The 20,317-nt window shown below is 55.5% G+C and overlaps 1 protein-coding gene across 2 annotated transcripts in view; it reads right to left on the minus strand.

The window, feature by feature from the left end:
• Positions 1-2,537: 2,537 nt before the first annotated feature.
• PRR5L (proline rich 5 like) overlaps positions 2,538-20,317 on the minus strand; it is a 73,310-nt gene continuing 55,530 nt past the window's right edge. For both annotated transcript variants that reach the window (XM_087423124.1, XM_004436872.3), the window contains exons 7-9: positions 20,085-20,225; positions 14,803-14,929; positions 2,538-5,358 (exon numbers count right to left, since the gene is read on the minus strand). In XM_087423124.1, the coding sequence (XP_087279250.1) occupies positions 4,964-5,358; positions 14,803-14,929; positions 20,085-20,225 (663 nt within the window). In that variant the 3' untranslated portion in view covers positions 2,538-4,963. The remainder of the gene's footprint in view (positions 5,359-14,802; positions 14,930-20,084; positions 20,226-20,317) is intronic.

Consider the following 20,317-nt stretch of genomic DNA (forward strand, 5'->3'; position numbering starts at 1 on the left):
GGAATCTTCCTCCTGCTGGATCCCGAGAGCAGGGGGCGTTAGGGCAAGGAAGTTCTTGCCCGAGCACACTGGCCTGGGACACTCCCTCTTACTCTTGGCAGGAGGACTTTTCCAAAGATGGTGCTGTGCAAGCCCTCTCCCTCCCTTCCTCAGGCACATGTGCCAGGCCCCAAAGGAATCTCTCACCAGACTGAAAGAGGACAGGCTAAGAAAGAGGCGGCTGGCTCAGGAGCAAAGCAGCAGCCCTGGGGACAGGGTTAGCTCTCTGCAGGGACACAGCAGCCACTGGCTGGAGCAGGGAGGGGAGGGGCTGCAGGGAAGGGCTCAGACTTGGCCCCCACCTATGTCCACAGGTCCCCTGGCCACTAGGTAGCCTAGTTGGAACATGCTTAGGGAGTAGCCTGGGGAAGGTGTCTGCCGAGGGAGAAAGGGAAGAGGGTGAAGGAAGGCCCTTTCTGCAAATACTGGGGAGCGAAGGGGTGGAGATCAGAATTATCACCGTCCTACTAATTCATTCAATGCACATGACTTAGAACTTTCTCTGTGTTGCTAGGCCCCAGGCATGCAAACCGAAATCTTACACATCCCTGCCTTCCTGGCACGTGCACCTGAGAATGAGGCAGGAGTGGCTCCTTCTACCTGGAGAAGCTGTGGGGAGGGCCCCCAGGGAGAGGGAGCAGCAGGAGGAAGGTGGGAGGGTATGGAGGTGGAAGGCAGCTTCCCTGGACAATGACCAGTCCTGGGGAGACTGACGCTTGTTCTCAGGGAGTCAGAGAGCAGCAAAGGAGGCCAGAGAGGCAGGTGGGGGCCAGCTTGGGAAGGACCCTGGAGTCAAGTTCAGGTGTGTGGAGTTTATTGGAAGCCAGGGAAAAGTTTTAAGCAGGGATTGCATTTTAGAACGATCAGTTGGTGGTGTCCATAGGGAGGGATGGTGTCTGGGGACAAATACAGGAAGTACCAAGTCATAGAAGTCCAGACAGGGGACGATGAGGGCCTGAAGGCACATGACACAGGAAGAGAAGGGTTTGAGGGAGGGGCTCCAGAATCGTCACCCTGGGAGTCGGGGCCATGCTGGGTGGAAGTCAGGCTTAACGGCCCCTGACCCAGGCCAGCCAGTCTCCCCTGGACACCAAGACCAGCACTTGCCTGCCCAATGCACCCTCATCCTCCTAGGGTCCCCAGCACACCACGTGGCTGCCTTTCTCCTACGGAAAGAGATGTCAGAGAGGGGGCTGCAGAGGCAGTGCCCACAGACAGACATCACAAGACAGAGATTATCCTGGATTATCGGGTGGGCCCAATGGAATCACAAGGGTCCTTAAAAGTGGAAGAGGGAGGCAGAATGTAGGCTGGCGTGATGCAATGTGAGAGGGGTTCAACCCACCATTGCTGGCGTTGAAGATGAAGGGGGGCCGTGAGCCAAGGAGTGTGGGTGGCCTCTAGAAGCTGGCAAAGACAGGGAAATGGATTCTCCCTTAGAGAGGAGACAAAAGCAGCCCTGCTGACACCTTGATCTTGGCCCAGCGAGAGCCATGTCAACTTCCAGCCTACAGAGATAACAAACATGTGCTGTTTTAAGCCACTAACTTGTGGTAATTTGTTACGGCAGTGATAGGAAACGAAAGCAGACTGTAAGGCTGGCTCCTTATCATTCAGGTCTCAGCTCAAATCAATTTTAGAGAGACCTTCCTTAGCCACCTTCCCTAGGGCGCCCTCGCATCACCCCTAGTCACTGCATTCTGCCATTTTATTTCATCTGGTGTTCATGATTTGAAATACCTGTCAACATGATTCCCTCATCAGAGTGTAAGTTCCCAGAGAACAGGCACCTTAGTTATCTGTCCATCTCTGCGTCCCCAGCCCAAGGAAATTGCCTACGCACAGTGGCAGCTCCACAAATGTTTGGTGGGTAGTGGGAGTGGATGGCCGAGAGAACATGGGGGCGCACCAGTGACATGAAATCTACCCGGCAGAACACTCAGCGGTTCTTCTCCCCAGTTACAGCCTCTGAGGGCTCAAGCAAAATGTACAGTACACTCCCCTCTACGTCCTCCAGGATCTTCACTCAGTTCAGGTCACACCTCTTTGAATGCTAAGCCTTCAGAGGCCACAGGCTTATGCTGCTCCAGCCCTCCTAGGAAAACTTAGAGAGTAAAATATTATAAATTCCCTGTGCCAGACAATCAGAGGGGAATATATGAGGACACAGTCCATGAGTAAATACGGTAAAAGTATTCCCTCTGGGTCACACACTCTGGGAAGAGACCAAGGTGGTTTTAGAAGAGGCCTTGCCCTCTCAGACTTTGTTCAGTGTTTCCAAGGCGCTGCAGACAGGCTGTTTCTCCAGGAAATGACTTGCCGGTGCCGCTGAGGATGGCAAACAAAACCCAGGAGGGACCGGCTGAGCTGAGGCTGCTGCCTGACCCTGGAGTGGAGGCAGGGAGGCAGACACAGGAAGCATGAGGACAGGACGCATAAAGATCTAATGGACTGCTGTGCTTGCAAGTGCAATCGAGACACGCAATGTGGGGGCAGGGTAACGTGTACAAAACGGTGTTTATTGAATCCGGTTTGGAAACAGACAACATGAAAGGTTTTTGGTTTGTGAGCTCACTCCGAATTTAGAGTCGTGATCACTTCCTGTCATTAAACCTCAGCCACAGGAAGATCCTAGCTTAAATAGCAAAAATGAATCTTCATCTCATCAAGGGGAGAAAAAGTGGTTAAAAACACTACAGCTGTCACTCTTGCAATATTTCTGATGGCTAAAATGCCCATAAACATCAAGAAAATTTTTATACATACAGTCTGAAATATTTATTGTACATCAAAGGTGAAGTTTTAAACTGGCTAAGTCATCAGCAATTAAGGACACTGGATCTGAACTGACACTCCCATTCTCAACCTAAGAGCTCACGTATTTAACTGATGACTGCTGTCTTCATCAGGGGCATTTGGTATATGGAAAAGAGATTTCTAAAACATATATATTGTTAATGTTGTAAACTAAAAAAGCAAACCCAAGCATGATTGATTACTCTGCTTGGATCAATAAATACTAGTCCCAAGTGCTATAGTATACCAATAAGGACAGAAGCCATCGGTTAAATAAATCATCATGTTGCTACTTACTGATGTTCCATTTGCCTAATGCATGTTAGTCAATTTGTGGACTTTATCCAACACATACACAGAGATTATTTTTGGTTTGGAATCCTCAGAAGATCTCCTTTGGACATTTCTCTTCCATCAGTCTTAGAAGGATGAAAATGAAACAAGTTCTTAAACAAAATTTCCAAATTACAAGCCATCAAAAGCACAACTCTGGTCATATTTCAGATCTTCCCCCAGAAGGGAAATGCCATCAAGGCTTGGATGAGCTTAGATTTCTTCCCCCGCTGGCAGCTGAAACTGGCCTCATCCTCTCCCAGCACCCCCTGCCATATTGGAAGCCAGGCTGGCTCAGGTCTCTGAGATTTCATGAACAACGTTGCAGAGACTAACAGGATACCTAGAAGCTGCCAGAAGGGTCCAGAGGAGCCTTCTCTTTTTTCTGGAGCTGTAATTAGTGGGGCCAATAGGCAAATATGAAGAGAAGAACAGGGATTCAGAGTGAATAAACTGCCCAGGCCCAGAGGGAACAGTGTTAAGGATACAGCACAGTACCAAAGGCTGCTGCCCCAAAAAGCATCTTGAGGCCTCACATGTTAGAAATTTCAGGCACTTCTGGGCACCTCTTTATTCACAGGGAATGAATATCTCTCCAAAAGGTCCCACCCACATCTTCCCCTTCACCCTGTGAAGCACTGAGACATCCCACTGGCTACAACCCTCTGTTCACAAGGCACGCTGAGTCCCCTACCTCAAGGTAGCTTTTCCTCTAAACTACAGCACTCACAAACACAGGCCATTCTGTATTCAGGTCCGGCTGCTTCCAGAGCTCTGCAGCCCATGCACCCTGCCCACCACGGAGCACTTCCACCCTGAACCACTGCCAATCTCCTTTTTTAGGAGGGTTGCTTACTTTTTAGTTTGAAGCCACACACCGTTGGAAATGAGCAGTGCAAGATCCCACGTGCAAATATTTGCAACAATTTTTTTGAAACGATGCACATTTAAAGAATTCAAGTCAAATCCAGGAACAGACTAGTTGTTTGGTATCAGCTGGCCCCGCACCCACTAGGAAAATGGCCAGTTTCTGAAATGAGAGAGGGAGGAAGGCACCAGCTACTGCTCCGGGGAGGTTAGTGCCTTGAGCGTGGGAGGAAGCCTGAGAGGGAAATGCCGAGGCTTAATCAGAGACGGGGGGGTCTCCAGCCTTGTGGCCGCCTGCGCCAAAAGCCCAAGGCGGCATGGAGGGTCTGGATATAGGTGAGGATGGACCCTCACCCACGAGGGGGGCAACTCTTCCCCAGTAGTTCTGAAACTAAAACAAGGAAGGTGCATTCCCAGGGTCGTGCTTGGTAGGGCTGCAGTCTACCCTCACTCAATAAGACAGGAGCAGAGGTACCTCTCGATTACCTCTTTTCACCCACAAGCCTCTGCATCACCGGAACCTAAAGGGGACTCTGAAAGCCAACACGTCCTGGATGGGTCTGTGTGGCCCAGACAAGCTCCTGCTATGGGAATGCCAGGGGCAATGGGATATATCATTGGGAGCAACGGACAGTCCAATATCCGAGGGGAAAAGGCCCAGAGATGAGGATCTGAGTCAGGCAGGCAAGGCTGGAAGTCAGACAGAGAACATGAGGCAATTGAGTCTAAGTGGCTGCAGAGAGGTGGTCACAGTCACAACAATGGAGGGGTTGACAACAAGGATTTCCCCGGGGCACTCAGACTAGGCCTGTACCCGAAAAGCCACAAGGCAGCATCGCCCAAAGGAACAGCCCCTCGTGCTCGCTGGGGATGGAGCCGTCCCCATCCTGCTTGCCAGGCAGGAGCTGGGAAGTCCAGAGGTGGGCCTTCAGCTGAGGGAGGCACAGTTCAGCTCCGAGTCCTCCTGGCTGCCCCCCGCCCCCTCCTCCAGCTCATCAGGGCTGTCGGTGATGTTGGGCTCGCTGGAGCACTGCCGGTGGGGCGGGGGGAAGCTGGGCGGCAGGAGCAGGCGCTTGTCCTCACTGCCAGGCTCCTCGCCCAAGCCTGAGTGCATCCTGGTGGCCATGGCCAGCAGCTGGATGTCCGAGTGGGCATTGGCCACCGTGTGCCGCCGGACGCTGCCACACTTCTCTAGGTAGGCCTCCCCCTCTTGCTCTGTCAGTGGGGTCAGGGCCATCTCGTTCAGGGGCCGGCTGACAGTGGTCATCGGGGAGGCATAGTTCAGGAGAGTGACCTTGGGCCGGACCCTGGAGTGGCGCCTGGCTGCAAGAGAAAAACCAGCAAAGGCTATAATGGCGGAGAGGAAAGTAGGGGTCCAAAGCTCCTGATCAATCTGGGGGAAGAGGGAGCGGGTGGCTCCACCTGCAGGAACAGCATTAGGGGAAGCCTGCTGGAATGCAAGCCAGGAAGTTGGGATGTCGACATGTGTCTCTTGCAACTTTATCTGTTTGTGCCAGATACTGCCCCTGACTGAGCCTCCCCCCATAACAGGGGTCACCAAAGGCCTTTCCTCGATAGATCAGGTTCAAGGGACTCTCTCTTTCCCAGCTGCTGCGTGAGCTTCACTGGATTTGCCCTAAATTCCCTGTCAATCAGTCTCCTCTGAAGACTTGGGCACTGGCTAGACCAGCTTCCAAAAGAAGCCCTCTGGTTCCATTCAGCTGGACACAGCCTCTGCAGTATCAACGTAAGCCTAAATCCAGAGGAAGAGGTAACTGGGGGCCCCTCAGCTATCACAGTTCGGGCAGTGGGACACCCTCCAAATCGTCCTGACCCGGGACTCCCAACGCTCCTTCTCTTCCAGCCGGGACCGTGGTCTGAGACCCACGTCTGTTCAACTCAATACTCTGGACTCCAACAGCCTTTAGCATCATCGACGAATGGGCTAGGCTCCACGGAGGCAGACACAAAGAGGAGGACTGGACACGAATCATTGTTACACAACGGCTGCGGCTTGAGCTCTCACCACACTCCAGAAACTTGACATGTATCCATCTTCTGAATCCTCCTAAAAACTGAACCTAAGTCATGATGTATTATCAGTTCCTGCTTTGCAGAAGAGAAAGCTGAGTATCAGAGAGGTCATAACTTAGCCACGCTCACACAGCTAGAATGCAGGAGAGCTGAGACTCACACGTGGTCTGTCTCACTCCAGACCTCGCTCGTCCCAGCTGCCATGCAAAGCGCACAGATACCTGTAACAGGCTAGATACCCAAGGGAAGGACAAGCCAAGTACGTGGGGTTCAAAGAGAGGAAAAAGTGTACCCATGTGGAGACAATCAGGAAACTTGCCAGGGAGGATGTACACTGGAGATATGCCTTCCGAGTAGCAGAACTCCCAGAAGGGAGCAGGGGTGACAGCGTCATGAGCAATGGGAGCAGCCTGAGCACAGCGGGCCACAGCTTGGCCAGAACACAGCCTACGTGAATCAGGGGAGATGTGCCCAGGCAGGCAGGGTGAGCCATGTCGTAGGAAGCCCCTCAGAAGCCAGATGGAACCATCTGTGATCAATAGACAAGCCATGGGGTGGGGAGCAGGCGGCACTGCAGGTGTAGGCAGGATGGGGGCTGGGCTTCAGGAAGATTCACCTGGCAGGAGCGTGCACGGTTGGAGACTGGGAGGCCAGGAGTCAGGAAAGCCAGGGAGACCATGTATAATTTTCTACAATAAATATGGATTACATGTGGAAAAAAATGAGCACTAACATCAGAGTCAAGGTGACAGGTGACCAAGACAGCAACTCGAGTCGTGGTGGTGATGAGGGCGAGGCAAGGAAGAGCACGGGCTGGAGCCCCCCAAGACCGCACTACAGGAGCCAACAGGCAAGATGCCCAGGGAGGGGAGAAGAGGACTCAGGATGGCGGCAGCGCCGGGCTGTGCGACAGGATGACGGGGAGGGGCTGGGAACAAGCCGACGGATCTGCAAGTTTGAACTGGGGGAAAGAAGTTTTGGCTACAGATAGAAATTCGGATCTTTTCAAAAAATATTGAAGGACGTAAGAAAATGTTCACAAAATAATAATATTTGGTGACAAAAGCAGAATATAAACATTATTATATGCACTTTTTCCTTTTTTAAACAAAACTGGGGTTATACTAGGTGGTGTATTCACACACATACATGCACACATATGTATAAAAACCAGGAAGTCTATATCTAACATCAAAATAGCAACAGCAGAAGGGTAGAAGGATTACTAGTGATTTTTAAAGTTTCTTCTTTATCCTTTTTAAAAATATTTTCCAAATTTTATTCCATGTGCATGCATTTCTTTCATAATGAGAAAAAAACATTTTGGGATGTGAAAACTCTGGAGTCCCCAGTGGCTGTAACCCTCAGAGTAAACGTGACCTCTCTGAAGAGGAAGAGGGGTCAAGACTAAGTCATTCTCTTGCATGCCTGCACGAGGGGGTGGATGCCGCCCGAGGGCTCACGGGAATGACGATTAAATCACTCACAGCCAGCACACACTGAGCACTTGAGAACGGCGGGCACTGTTCTCAGCACCTTCCAGGTGTGAGTCCTTTCCACCCAGTGAGGCGGGGCCTGTTGCCATTATTGCCGTGTCACCGAGGGGGAGCTAAAGCACCATGAGGGCAAATAACCTGCCCAGTGTTACCACGAGGAGGCATAGCTCGGGCTGGAAGACGGCCTGGCCTCCAGAGGCCGAGCATCTTCACCAGTGAGCCCCTCTGCCTCTCAAGAAGGAAGGAAACCCTAGGATGGGCTGGAGAGGTGGGAGAAGAACCAAACAGTCAAGCAAGTAAAATCCAGGGAGAAGATTCCAAAAGAGGAAGCCTATATAGCAGCAACACCCCAATTCCCAGGGCCTCTCCTCTCCCCACCTCCACAAGGACTGGGCCAGGACAGGGACCACGACACCCCTGCACCTCCTCGCTTCCAGTGGAGCCTCCTCCCTGTGCTGCCCTAGAGGCACCCGCCTCTTCTCCAGCTTGGGCACCGCATCTGCGTCGGGAGCTGGATGAAAGACCCCAGCAAGGCAGAGGAGGTTGAGGATTGAGGCCTGAGAAATGGGTGGGCTCTGTTCAAGCCCTCTTCTTTTCAACTGCCCCTCTCCCAGAGCGCACCCCTCCCAGACTTCCAACCACCCACCCCATTTTGCCTGTCATGGCTTTCCTCGGCTCCCACAGGATCCCTGAGACCCTGAAGACCCCAAAAGAAGACACTCCGTCTCTCAGCAGGGGATGCAGCAGGGAGCAAAGCAGAGGGGCCTGACAGTGTTGACGTTCCCTGGGCTCTGCCAGGATCACGGGGAAAGCAGACAGTGCCTTGGGGACAGGCGGCCTCTGCTGTGTTGGTTTACTCCCAGCTCTTCCCTTGGATCTGGGGGCCCCCGACACATGCTATGGTCACTTCCAAAGCTCATGGTCCTGGATGGGCATCGCAGTGAGACCTGCCGTGTCCATCTGCTCAGCTCTCAGCAGTGCCCGTCACTGGGTGGTTTTATATGCCCTGTGTATACATATGTCCACAAACAACGACAAGAGAATGAAATCCTAACCCTGAGGACTAAGTCACCAAGTCTACTGGCTTGGAGCCCCAAGGGAGCTGTTTGGCAATAACAATCATATTTCATCATCCCCGTTGTTCAGATGGGGCAGACTGCGGCTCAGCCCATTCTCTTAGGTTCTGAAGGGCAGGGCCCAGACTCTCCCCACCACACGCTGCTGCCCTTGGAGGACGTGCTTCTTGAGCCGGCCCACCCTCTGAAGTCAGGTAAGAGCAAACACCAGCCCCCAGCAGGTCCAGACAAGAGGCTGTGCAGTCTGGGGGAGGCTGGGTCACTGGCCCCCTCTCTGGGGAATAACAAACAGGAGACAAAACGCCAAGAAGCAACCAAGACAGAAGAGTCTAGGCCAGGCGTTGACAGAGGTTCTCTCTGAAGCACAGGTGCTCAAACCCTCCAAGCCACATATTTCTATCATGTTCCCACATTTTTACATTAACCATGTCTTACTTTTATGACCACAAAAATCGATGACTATAAAACAGAAGCACTGGAAAAGTTCAAAGAAGCAAGGACCCTATTAAAGAACCATCCTTTAAAAAATGCCCTTGAAAACAACTCATTTCTCTCCTGCTGCTGCTAAAAGCCAGCACTTGAGCTTGGCCGGTGGGAAACCCACGTCGTGGCCCGAACCCTACACCCAGCCTGGCAGGACTGGCTGGGCTGTTCGAGGAGTATGCACTGCGTGCAGATCTCTGTGCTGCTGAGACTGGGCAGCTGCCGGCGGGAGCAGGCGGGTTTGTGCGGACGGCAGAGCTGAAGGAGCAGACAGCAGCTACACCGTGTCTATCGTTGACAGAGACTCCAGTGCTGTTTTACGGGAGTGTGGGGGACCCAGGGGATGATTCTGCTTGGGGAGGGGTGTCTGGAAAGGAGCGGTACTCGTGTTAGACTTTTCAGCGTGGCTAAGACTTGGGATGGGCAGACATGGATGGGGCAGGCAGCCTGGGAAGAGGAAAGAGCTGCAACAAAGGCTGGGCCCAGAGGGGACATCGGGCGAGCTGAGGCCACAGGGGACAGACGTGCACGGTGGACACATGCAGCATCTCTGGAGGAAATGAGAATTCGTCTGATGATCTCCATGGCCCCAACTGGGGAGAATGAGCCAGGAAAGGTGTCGTGGACGGGGGCCCGCACGTCCTCCACCTCTCACGTTAGTCCAGCAGCCCGAAGCCCTTGGAGGCTTCAACAGGCAGCCAACTGACGAGAGTGGCTACTTCGGCTGCTGCTGAGAGCTGGGGCCGCACTGAGGGTGGCCAGCTCAGAGGAGGGGGTCCCCAGGACGCCTGCCCCCGTCCTTCAACAAACACTTCTTGAGCTACTATGTGTAGAATGCTGTGCTGGCTGCTGAGAAGGGAAACATAAATCTGATATGGAGCCTGGCACAGGGGCTTGAGCCCGCGCCCTGCTCAGTGTGTATGGGGGGGGTGGGGCGGGGTTGGTCTCAGAAGCAGTCATTACCTGAGCGTCTTCTGCGTGCTCGGTACTGTAACAAAAAAGGAGGCGCGTCACTGACGTGATCCTTCCGAGCATTCTGCAGAAAGGGAACGTGAAGCTGAGCTGCTAACTAACTTCACCGTCACAGTCAGGGATGAGACCAGGATGCGAGCCCAGGGCTGACAGCAGAGCCCCAGCTCACGACCACTGGGCGGCCTGCTAAATAGTTGTTAAAACCAGGTCCACGTGACAAATGTCGGGGCAGAGGTACAGACGAGAGCACCTGGGGATTCAGAGAGGACGGTCCTGCAGGGGGGTCCTTTCAGACGGCCTGCTCCTCCGAGAGGGACTGACTGACCCCAGCCTGGCCACTCACTGACTCCCTGAAAGGAGAGGGGGTGCCAGGGCTCAGGAAACCCGGGGACCCACACGCTCCCTGTCCTCAACAGGCTCCGTCTAAGGGGGAGACTGAAATGATCAGGCCAGGACTACACAGGACGGCAAGGGCCAGAATACGTGGTGTGGGGCCCAGGGGAGGGAGCAGGGAGGCAGACACAACTCATCTGGAGTGGCTCCACAGGGCAGGGCTGCTCTAGCTGGGGCCCGGGCCCAGACAGCAGGTGGCAGCTCGGCCTGGGCCCTGGTGGGAGACAGGGCAGCTTCTGCCTCCTCTGTGCGCAGCCCTCAGGGGCTCAGAGATGCGACTCCAGGCCACACAGCTGAAGCGCAGCCCTTGTGGCTTCCAAGGCCCCGCTTCTTCTCGGGCTGCCTCCCTCCTTACGGCTGCTCCCGGCCCAAGACTCGTGGGAGAGGCCTGCAGCTCTTCCTTCTGCTTTCTGGGTGGAATGTTTTGGTTCCCAAGACTGGGTGTGGGCAGAGCCCAGACCACAGGGGCAGCTGGGCCGTGAGTGCCCTGGGCAGGCAGCGTTTCCTCACTAACTCCCACCGACTCCAGAGCCAGCCCCAGACAGGTACATCAGCCGCCTCCCCCTGGGGTCGGCCTGCTGGGCCCCTCGGCAGGGAGCCTTCAGATGGAACGCCAGGCCCACGCTGCTGCTGCCTGCTGTCTGCCTCTGTTTTTCTGCTTTGCACCAGGGAAAGCTGGGGCCTGCCCCTCAGAGGGAAATCTCCCATTCAGGGACTGATTAAGCTGTGAGCACCCCCTGGGCCTAAAACCTGGTCCCTCCCTTGCAGTGGTGCCCCTTGAGCAGGGAGGGGGCTGGCTCCTGCCCCTGAGCTGGCGCCTACCTCCAGGTGCCCTCCTGCCTTTCACACGGGGTGGGGCGAGGTGGGGGGGAGCCCCTCTTCCTTCCTCGGTCACCAGGGCCCGCTGAGCGCTGGCATTCATCCCCTGCACCGGAGCCAGCAGTGGCAGCTCCTTTCAAACCCCCAGAGAGAAGCGAGGCCTGCACGAGGCGGGCCTCAGGCCCTCTGTGAGGGACTCGGTTCCCAGGCCTTTGAGCTCCCAGGCTCGCCAGCGGGCCCCGCGGAGTGGCCACCATAATGCAGGCATTGAGCCCCTGCACACCAAGCCGTGGTGGGCGTCCCTCTCCAGGCCTGGGCACCCGAAAGCCCGTGCACGCCTGTTTGTCACTAGTAGTTACGGTGTCTTGAGGAAAAGGGCCCTCCCTGAGACACGGGGCAGGGCGAGCTGTGGAGGCCGCGCCTGAGAGGCCGAGCGGAGAGGCCCGCGCCGGCTCCCTCGGAGGCCTACGCGGCCAGGCCAGCGGCTGGGAACCTGGGAACTAGGAAGGTAGGGTGTGGCCTGGCCTCTGACGCAGCCGCCTGTTTTACCACGTCCCTGTCTTCCTCCTCACCCCACACTCCCTCTGCCCTAGGAAAGTGACAGCTTTGCAGGGGAGGACACACACACTCACACTCACTCCACCAGGGCTCAGACTTCTTTTCTCCGTGAAGCTGGCCCTGCATATTCAGGGCTGAGGCTCACTCCTCACGCCCATCGCCTGCCTGGCAGGAACAGAGACTTGCCAAGACTCCCTCCAGGGTCGCACGTGGGCAGGTGGTGAGTGAGGAGCCCCTGGAGCCACTTCTCTGGCTCTGGTCACCTACCCGGTGTGTGACACTGGGGACGTTTCTTAACTCTGAGACCGAGGTACCCACCCCTCCGCAGGATGGGCGAGGAGGATGTGAATACGTGCCAAGCCCCTGGTCAGCACCTGGGATATGACAGGCATTTGACAAGCGGTGGCTTTGGGGACAATCGGCCCAGCTGCCTTGACCACTCCCGCCCCCATCAGGCCCAGCGTGGACCACGGCAGAGGCCTCCCGTGGGTACAGGGACATCCGACACCTCTCCTCAGTCTTTACTTCAGCCAGTCATCAACACCTCTCTCCCACAGGCAGGATGAATGTGATTGTCTCCATTTACTGAGGAGAGACTGAGGCCCGGAGAGTCCTCCTCTATCTGGAAAGGACGTCCTCGACAAGGAAGGACATCCCTGTGGCCATGGTAGCTTTTGAGTATCCAGAGGTTTGGGATGAAATGTCTGGTCCCAGATACCTCTTGGGCTAAGGAATGAGATGAAAGGACCACCTCCTTAGCTGTCCCTCAGTAAAATCATAGTCACCCCAGGAGTGGACAGGGGTTGGGGGGTGAGGGTGGATCCCGTGGGACAGCCAGGAAAGTGCAGACTTTGGGGCTTTGGAAGCCTGGCTCCAATAGCCAAGCGACCTTAATCCTCATTTGCCGCACCTGTAAAATGGGAACAGCAGTGCCTACCCTGTGGCCTGGTACCCAGCCCACCCAGCACAGCGCCCAGGACGCGGTCTGTGTCCAGTGGCTTCCCCTTCCATCAGCCACTTTGCAACTCTGCAGCTCTTTCAGTTCCTCAAATGCTGCGCCCTCCTGCTCCCCACTCCTCCCACCCCAAAACCCTCCCAAAGATCCTTCCCTTTGCCTGGGACAGTCTTCCCTCCCCATCTACTCAGCTATCTTGTATTCATCCTCCAGGTCCCATCACAGATATCACTTCCTCCGGGGAGTCTTCCCTGATTTCCCGGTGGAGGTGGAGGTGAAGTCCCTCTGCCGTGCCCCCAGGCCCCTGAACTTCCTCCGCTCAGAGCACTTGTACACTGACGAGTCATAATCTGTTGTTTGTGACTTCCTCACTGGACCGTGCGCCAGAGGGCAGGGATGGGCGGGTTCAGTCCACAGATGCACCTGCAGCACCTCACGAGGTGCCAGACAGGGTCTCAGGACACATTGGTTGAAATAATAATAATAATAAATCAAAAGAGGGTCATTTCCTTCCTTCTCTGCACCTACTGAGACAACACCCCAGAGGCAAGGATTGTCCTCGGTTCAAGGCCTTTGCTTTATAATCTGACAAAAGGGTATATTATTCGTATTTTCGCTGAAAGCTGAAGCTACCCCCTCTTAGAGTGAGTCCTCACTGAACAACCTTCCAAATCTCCCCTCGTTCCGGCTCCAGGCCCAGCCGAGGGTGGAGTCCCTGCCAAGGCCCAGCTAACCTCCCACCCCAGACTCAGGGAGCCAAGCAGGAAGGGGGACTCCAGGCAGGGCATGGCCACGTGGTACCCAGCTCACGGCCAGGAGGGCAGGAGACTGTTTGCTCTCAGCTGTCACGTCTGCTCTGGCTTGTTCCAGCTCCTGGGTGGAATGAGGGAGCAAAGGAGGGCGGGAGGGACGGGGGACCTGGCAGGCAGCAGGCTGGAGCCTGCACCCTCCATTTGTGGCGGCTCTGGTTATGCTGGTGTCTCCAGAGAAACCCGAAGGGGCCGTGAGAACCGCGGCCGCCCTGCCTTCTGCAGTGGTGAGGCCCAGGAGGGCGGGACCCTCCCTGGCGGCCGCTCCTCTCCCTCCTTTGAGGCTCAGTTCAACTCCATTCAAGCAACAAGAGGGGGCAAAAGCTTCCAAATCCAGGGACTCTCTCTCCACCTCCGCCCCTCTCTGCGGGTGCTGGGCCCCCCGGCCTCGGGGTACCGGTGCCTGCCATCCACCAAACAGATCTTTTTTTGAGTGCCTGCTGTGCACCAGGCACCACTCCCATTGCTGGAGATAGAACACCACACAAAGTTCCTGCTGTTAGGGGCTTTCATTTCAGGCAGTGACTGAGGAGCGTCTTGGAGGATAAGCCTTATTATAGAGCAATTTCCCATCGGGACAATGGGCTCTCTGCGAGAAGGAACAGATCCATTCATCTCCAGATTCTCCAGGGGGCCTGGACAGAGCCTGACACTCAGTAATACGAGCTTCACAGCCACCGAAAAAGGCCCCGACAGGATTGGTCCCCAAATCCAGGAGCCCCTTTCCTGGGCCTGAAGGCCCTGGCGGTACCTACAGAAATGAGTGGGGACAGCAGTTCCACGTCATCAGGCCACACTCACAACCAGCTGGCTTCACATTTCGGGCTGCTTTCACAGGAAAATCCAGCCTGGGCGGATTTCCCCTCAGGTGGGGGCGGGGCGCAACAGGGCACAGTTTCTGGTATCAGATATGGGAAAATTAACGTGGCAGCCCACGAAAAAGATCAAAGCCGCTGATCAAAGATGCGGATCAGACGAACACCACCCCAGAGGCACAGTATCGGGGACAGTACCGCAACACGGGCCAGCCGGGATATGTGAGTGACGAACATGCAGATTTGCACGGAACCACACTGGAAGCAAAGGGCTTAGCACATGATCAGGGCTCAGTAACGCGTAGCTGGTAGTGTGATCTCCGAGGCTCCCAGCAGCCTGAGAGCTGTGTCCCTTACCCAGTGTGAACGTGGGGCCCGAGACCCCACGGTCCTCGCTGATGCCGAGGAAAGGAGACACCACTTGCTTCACCAGCTCCTCCAGCTGCAGATAACCCTCACTTGGGCCTGTGGGCTCGTGAACACTCTGGAAAGGAACATCAAGAGAAACAAAGGTCAGTCAAAGTGGCCACAGCCAGCTGGCACCCAGTCAACAAACCCTGACTGCCCACCTCCTATGTACAAGGCAGGGATGCTGGCAGACAGCACCCTCGTGGCCAGAACAAAGGGAACTGAAGCCTGAAGCCCGAGTCACTTGTCATGGGTCACGGTGATCAGAATGGTACATGGCGGGTACCATGGTGGCTGCTCCCACTGAGCCCCGCCAGTGCAGGGCAGCTGGACTGTCCCCACCCCATCTCCAGGGCTGAGGTCTGATTGGTCCCAGCCACAGTAATCCCACCCCTGCTGTCACAGTAACTGCTTCACACTCGGCCTGCAGGCACTTGCTATGAGCACTGTACGCGTATCAAGCAGAGGCCTGCCAACAACCCAAAGAGGAAGGTGCTCTCATCATCCCCCTTCTACAGATGAGGAAATGAAGGCCCAGAGATCTTAAGTAACTTGCCCAGGAAAACACAGCTGGTAAGTGGCAAAAACATGGGACAGGAACCAGGCTGTCTGGCTCCAAGCACATCTTACTGCTGCTTGTTACCAGGCTAGAAGAGAAAGGGGACAGAATATGGAAAAGTCCAGAACGGTAGAAGGAAGGAAGAGTCATTGTGGAACCAGACATAGCTCAGCACCAAGATGAGGAGTCAGTTCAAAAGCCCAGCGTAACAGGGGCCCTTGGAGCCAAGCCCAGAGCAAATACCAGCTAAAACAAGTGACCACAGCAGTCACCAGTGTTTTCTAGAAAACCAGCAGACTCCCGGGGAATTCAGTCTCTCCCTGGAAAGGACTCGAAGCCATGCTCTCATGTTGAGGGCTGCAGGGGAACAGAGACAAGGCTCCATGGGGGCTGTGCTCAGCCCAACAGGTCGTCCCGTCAAATTCTCAAAGCAATAGATTTTAAATCACCTTCCCTTAAAAAGTAAAAACTCTCCACTGCACTGAAGTTTTCGGGGATTGGAGGGAAAGACGGTCACAGGCAATGAAGCAAGGAGGCCAATCCTACAGGTTGGGGATCGCAGGGTAAGATGGAAGCCTCCAAGGAAACAGGCTGACTTGGCTCCTGTCGGCTCCATCACACTGAGGCGGGGTGGCTGGGGTGGTGGAGGGAGGGAGGGGACGGCTTAAGGAAACAGAGGAGCCTGAGGAGGGGGCTACACTGCAGAAGACTTGGAGTTTGGGGCTGGGAAGGGGTCGAAAGGGAGAAGATGCAGAGAAAACCTGAGTGCCTTCAATAAGGCCTCCTGGCACTCGAAGGCGGCCATGGGGTGAGGGCGGCGATGGGGACAGGGCAGCGAGGGGAGAGGGTGGTGATGGGGACAGGGCGGCAAGGGGACAGGGCGGCGAGGGGAGAGAGCGGCAATGGGGACAGGGCGACGAGGGGACAGGGCGGCGAGGGGGAGAGGGCGGCGAGGGGAGAAGGCCATGGCTTTTCATGCCCTCTTGGCTCCAATTCCACTCAGCCTGCGCTGAGGCATCGGGAAAGCTAGCAGCGGAAATAAAGGGGAGATGCAAAGGAGGTCCCTCTCGGAGGAAGGCACAGAAATCTGCCCGATCGGAAGGGAACCCTGAAGGCGTAGAAGGGAGAGGGGAGCTTTATCCATGCTCCCAGGGACCCACCCCAGGCCTCAAAAGCAAAGCAGCCCCAAAACCACCTCGATTGGGTTTCAGAGCCTCAGAAACTCTTTTTCCTCCTTGATATTTCTCATCCGATTCTCCCCCAAGCCTTTCCCCACTACAATTCATAAGCACTAAACAGACAGGGATGACAGAGAAAGCAGAAGAAGCAAGAGGCGGGAAGAGAATGCGTAAGGAAGGCGTGATTGGAGCTGGACGGTCTTCTCTAGGGGCTGCTGAGAACCCGGCTTGCACAAGGCCCTCCCTCAGGAAGGAGCTGCCCTCCACCCTCGGCCCGGCTGAGGGACTGGCGACACACCTGCAAGTGCAAAATGAAAATGCGGGGTCCCTTGTTCAAAAACTATTGAGAATTTCAAGATGGTGATGGGAGAGAATTAAACCAAGCACAGGCCCCGCTGAGCATGGGGCCCTGGGCAACTGCACAGCTCACAGCCCTGCCTGGCTGGGCAGGTCCCCTTGTTCTAGGATGATCTCAGGACCCGTCTGCACCTGCCAGGAGGAACCAGATCCCCACACTGCTCAAAGTCTCAGGTTCAGCCTGAGAACAGGAGCACACGGCCCACAGTAAGCGAGTCTGAGCCCCTTGTGTATTTGGGGAGAGTTGTTCAGGGACGTCTTGGAAGAGCATTGGAAAAGGGAGCAATGAAGGCCTGAGAAATGGCTCTTTTCTCATTCAGAAAGTCAGGCAGGGAAAAGTCGTCTCCAGACCACATGGCACTGTGGAACGTGGGGCCTGGGGAGAGAAGGGAGCAATGCTAACTACTGGGGCCCAGATTTCCTGCAGCGGGAATGGTCCCAGGGCAGTCAACCTGCAAGTTCCATTCAGATCCAGAAGCTACCATCCCTGCTGCTCAAGAAGATAGACCTGGACTGGGGAAAGACCCACATTCATCACTGTCACACTCCCAGCCCAGGCCCAAGAGCTCCCAGCGTGAGGAAGAACCTGGGCCCCCAGGGGAATAATGCCAAATGCCCTGTGTTAGAGGGGGACCACCTGAGAAGCTCACAGGGCGTTTCCGAGTACCCTGCAGACTGTGGGGGAGGAGGTGGTGGTAGCCGAGAAGGGCTGAGTGGAAAGGTAGAGAGAGCAGGAGCTGAGGAGTGGGTGACAATCCAGCTCTCTCACTAATTAGCATGTGACCCTGCACTAGTCAGCGACCTTCTCTGACCCTCCATCCCATCTGTGGAATGGGAAGACAGGTACTGTCTCTTGCCCGACCTCCCAGACATTTGTCACGACCATGGCATTTCTCCGACTAGACTTCCCTCTGCCAAGAGAGAAAGCCCTGTGTGATGGTCACCACCACGGGACTCGGGGCAAGAGACCTGGGCTCAGTCCTCCTCAGGCTCTTTCCAGCTGGTGCCACCACTCACTGAACAAATGTTTTAACACATACCATGTGCCAGAGACCGTGCTGGGTGCTGAGGGCTCCAGAGGGAGGAGAAAACAGACAGACCTGCCTGGACCTGAGGGGGCTGTGGGCCCCGGGAGAGCCAGTGCTCCGAGCAGAGAGGACAGCGGGTACACAGATCCCGCTGCCGCAGGGAGAGGCAGAGAAGGCTGTGTGGCCGGGACCGAGCAGCAGGGACGTCAGGTTCCAGGTGAGGCTGGAAGCGGGGAGGGGCCAGAGGCGGCGGTACAGACTTGGGCTGTTTCCCCAAGATCAGTGGGAACCACTGACGAGTCTGAAGCTGCCCCATGGAGAGCACACTGGGTGGGGGCCAGGGCGGATGAAGGAAGGTTCTTCTGGACAAACGTCTCACCCGTCTTCAGGGGCTTCAGGGACGACGACAGCTCTCTCATGTGGTTATCGGCTTGTCTGGCACAGGGCCCGGAATGTGGAATGTGGTAGATGTTTTGCATTACCACAGAGACAGGCCCCCTGGTCTACTGTCAACAGGTGAGAGCCCTCACCTCGACTCTCCTTCCAAAAACCAAAACCAACAACAAAGGAATCACCTCTCCTCCCTAAAATATTACACGTGGAAACGGGAGAGTGGAAGCCCAACTTCCTAATCTTCCTAGCAAATCCCAAAGAGCTCCTCCTCTGGACTCTTCCTTCAGGATCCCAGCTCTGTCTTTTGCTTCTCGGACATGAGCTGCACACACACTTTCCATCCCCTTCCTTCCCTTCCGTAAAACACTTGACCTGGCATTCCAGCCAATTACACCCCTCTCACCCGATTAGGCAACTCTTCCTCCTCTCTGGCTTCAGGAAAGGGAGAGCACGCCCAGAGGCACGGCCCAGCTTAGAGAACTGGAAGAGAAGGGCAGCCGGGGAGGGAGACATCTGGGGCCTCATGCCTGATGTTCCACCCCTGCTGGGAGCACGGCTGGGGTGACCACCAGCCCGGTCAGGGGTGACCCGTCTTTCCTGAGGACTGGCTCAGAGCTGACACTGCAGCATCAGAACTGGGTACAGAGTGGGGGACTGTGGCAGCCACCTTTTGGGGGTATCCCTAGCCCACGAGCCTTGCTTCTAGGAATTGTGCACCCCGACCATAGGACTGGGTTCACTGAGGCCATGCTCATACTACTTGACCCAGTCAAGGTCATAGCTGACTGGCAGAGGGGGGTCGTGGAGCCTGAGCTGGGCCGATCACAGTCTTTGCCCCGAGCATACAGAGTTCTGAGACTTATTGCCTCTGCGGAGGGACCTCGGATGGGCAAGTACACTTCTGGGGTTTCAGTTTCCTCATCTGTAAATGGGATTAACAACAGTGCCCACCTCATAAGGTGGTCGTTTGGATTATTTGATTCAGAAAGCAACACACCAAGTTCTTGCCCCATGCCTGGCACATAGCCAGGAACCAATAAATGCTGGCTTGTCTTCCTGTTGTTGAGTTAGAATCGGGAGTAAGAGACACTGCCATCGGGGTTGTCTCTTTGTGGAAACAACAAGCTGTGGGATCCACATTTGATCAGATGCAAACCCAAGCACTGAATGCAGTTCTGCAGAGAGAGAGAGAGAGAAAGTGCGAGTGCGCACAAGTCCAAGAGATCCTGGGCAGGCCAGGAGAAGCAGTGTCAGAGAGGAACAAGGCAGACCAGACAGAGCAGAGACCAGTAAGTGGAGAAAGGCTGGTGGCTTTGTGGCCTGACACAGTCTCACTTCTGGCTGGAGTCCCTTAGGAAGCCCACCTGCCCTGGAAACCTTCCAGTGCGTTCCTGGTCTGGCTTGAGCCAGGCTGGGTTCTTGTTGTGACTTGCAATTGTGGCTCGCTGACATAACCAGAGAGGAGAGAAGGTGTTTTCTGCCTGAATGACAGCCTTGCTCCTTGCACACCCCACTGGGATTCCACACTGAGCACAGAGCCAGGGACCTCAGAGGTGCTCAGGGGACGCACAGCAAGTGAACAAATGCACAAAGGAACGTGACGACCAAACTGAAGAACACTGAACCAAGCTAAGGTCCCTGGTCATTGGCCCCTTCCCCCACCCCACAGTGGCAGTCTCCTCCCTCAGCCTCAGTCGTGTCTCCACCAGGGCTCACCTGCAGGACGAGCAACATCTGGACAATGGACGAGGGCAGCCGGGACTGGGCCAGCAGCAGCAGGTCGCCCAGCTTCACCTTCAGCAGCACCAGGTCACGGAAGCCCAGCAGGGAGATCTGGCGGATGGTCAGCTCCTGGCCCTGGAGAGGAGAGAAGAGGCGGGTCGCGAGGTGAGAGCTCCCTGGATCTGCCACCAACCACATGGGGTTCAGGACAACAAATGGTACAGGAA

The sequence above is a fragment of the Ceratotherium simum genome, chromosome 34 (assembly GCF_057802395.1).
Source record: "Ceratotherium simum simum isolate JZ-2026a chromosome 34, ASM5780239v1, whole genome shotgun sequence".
Lineage (NCBI taxonomy): Eukaryota > Metazoa > Chordata > Mammalia > Perissodactyla > Rhinocerotidae > Ceratotherium > Ceratotherium simum.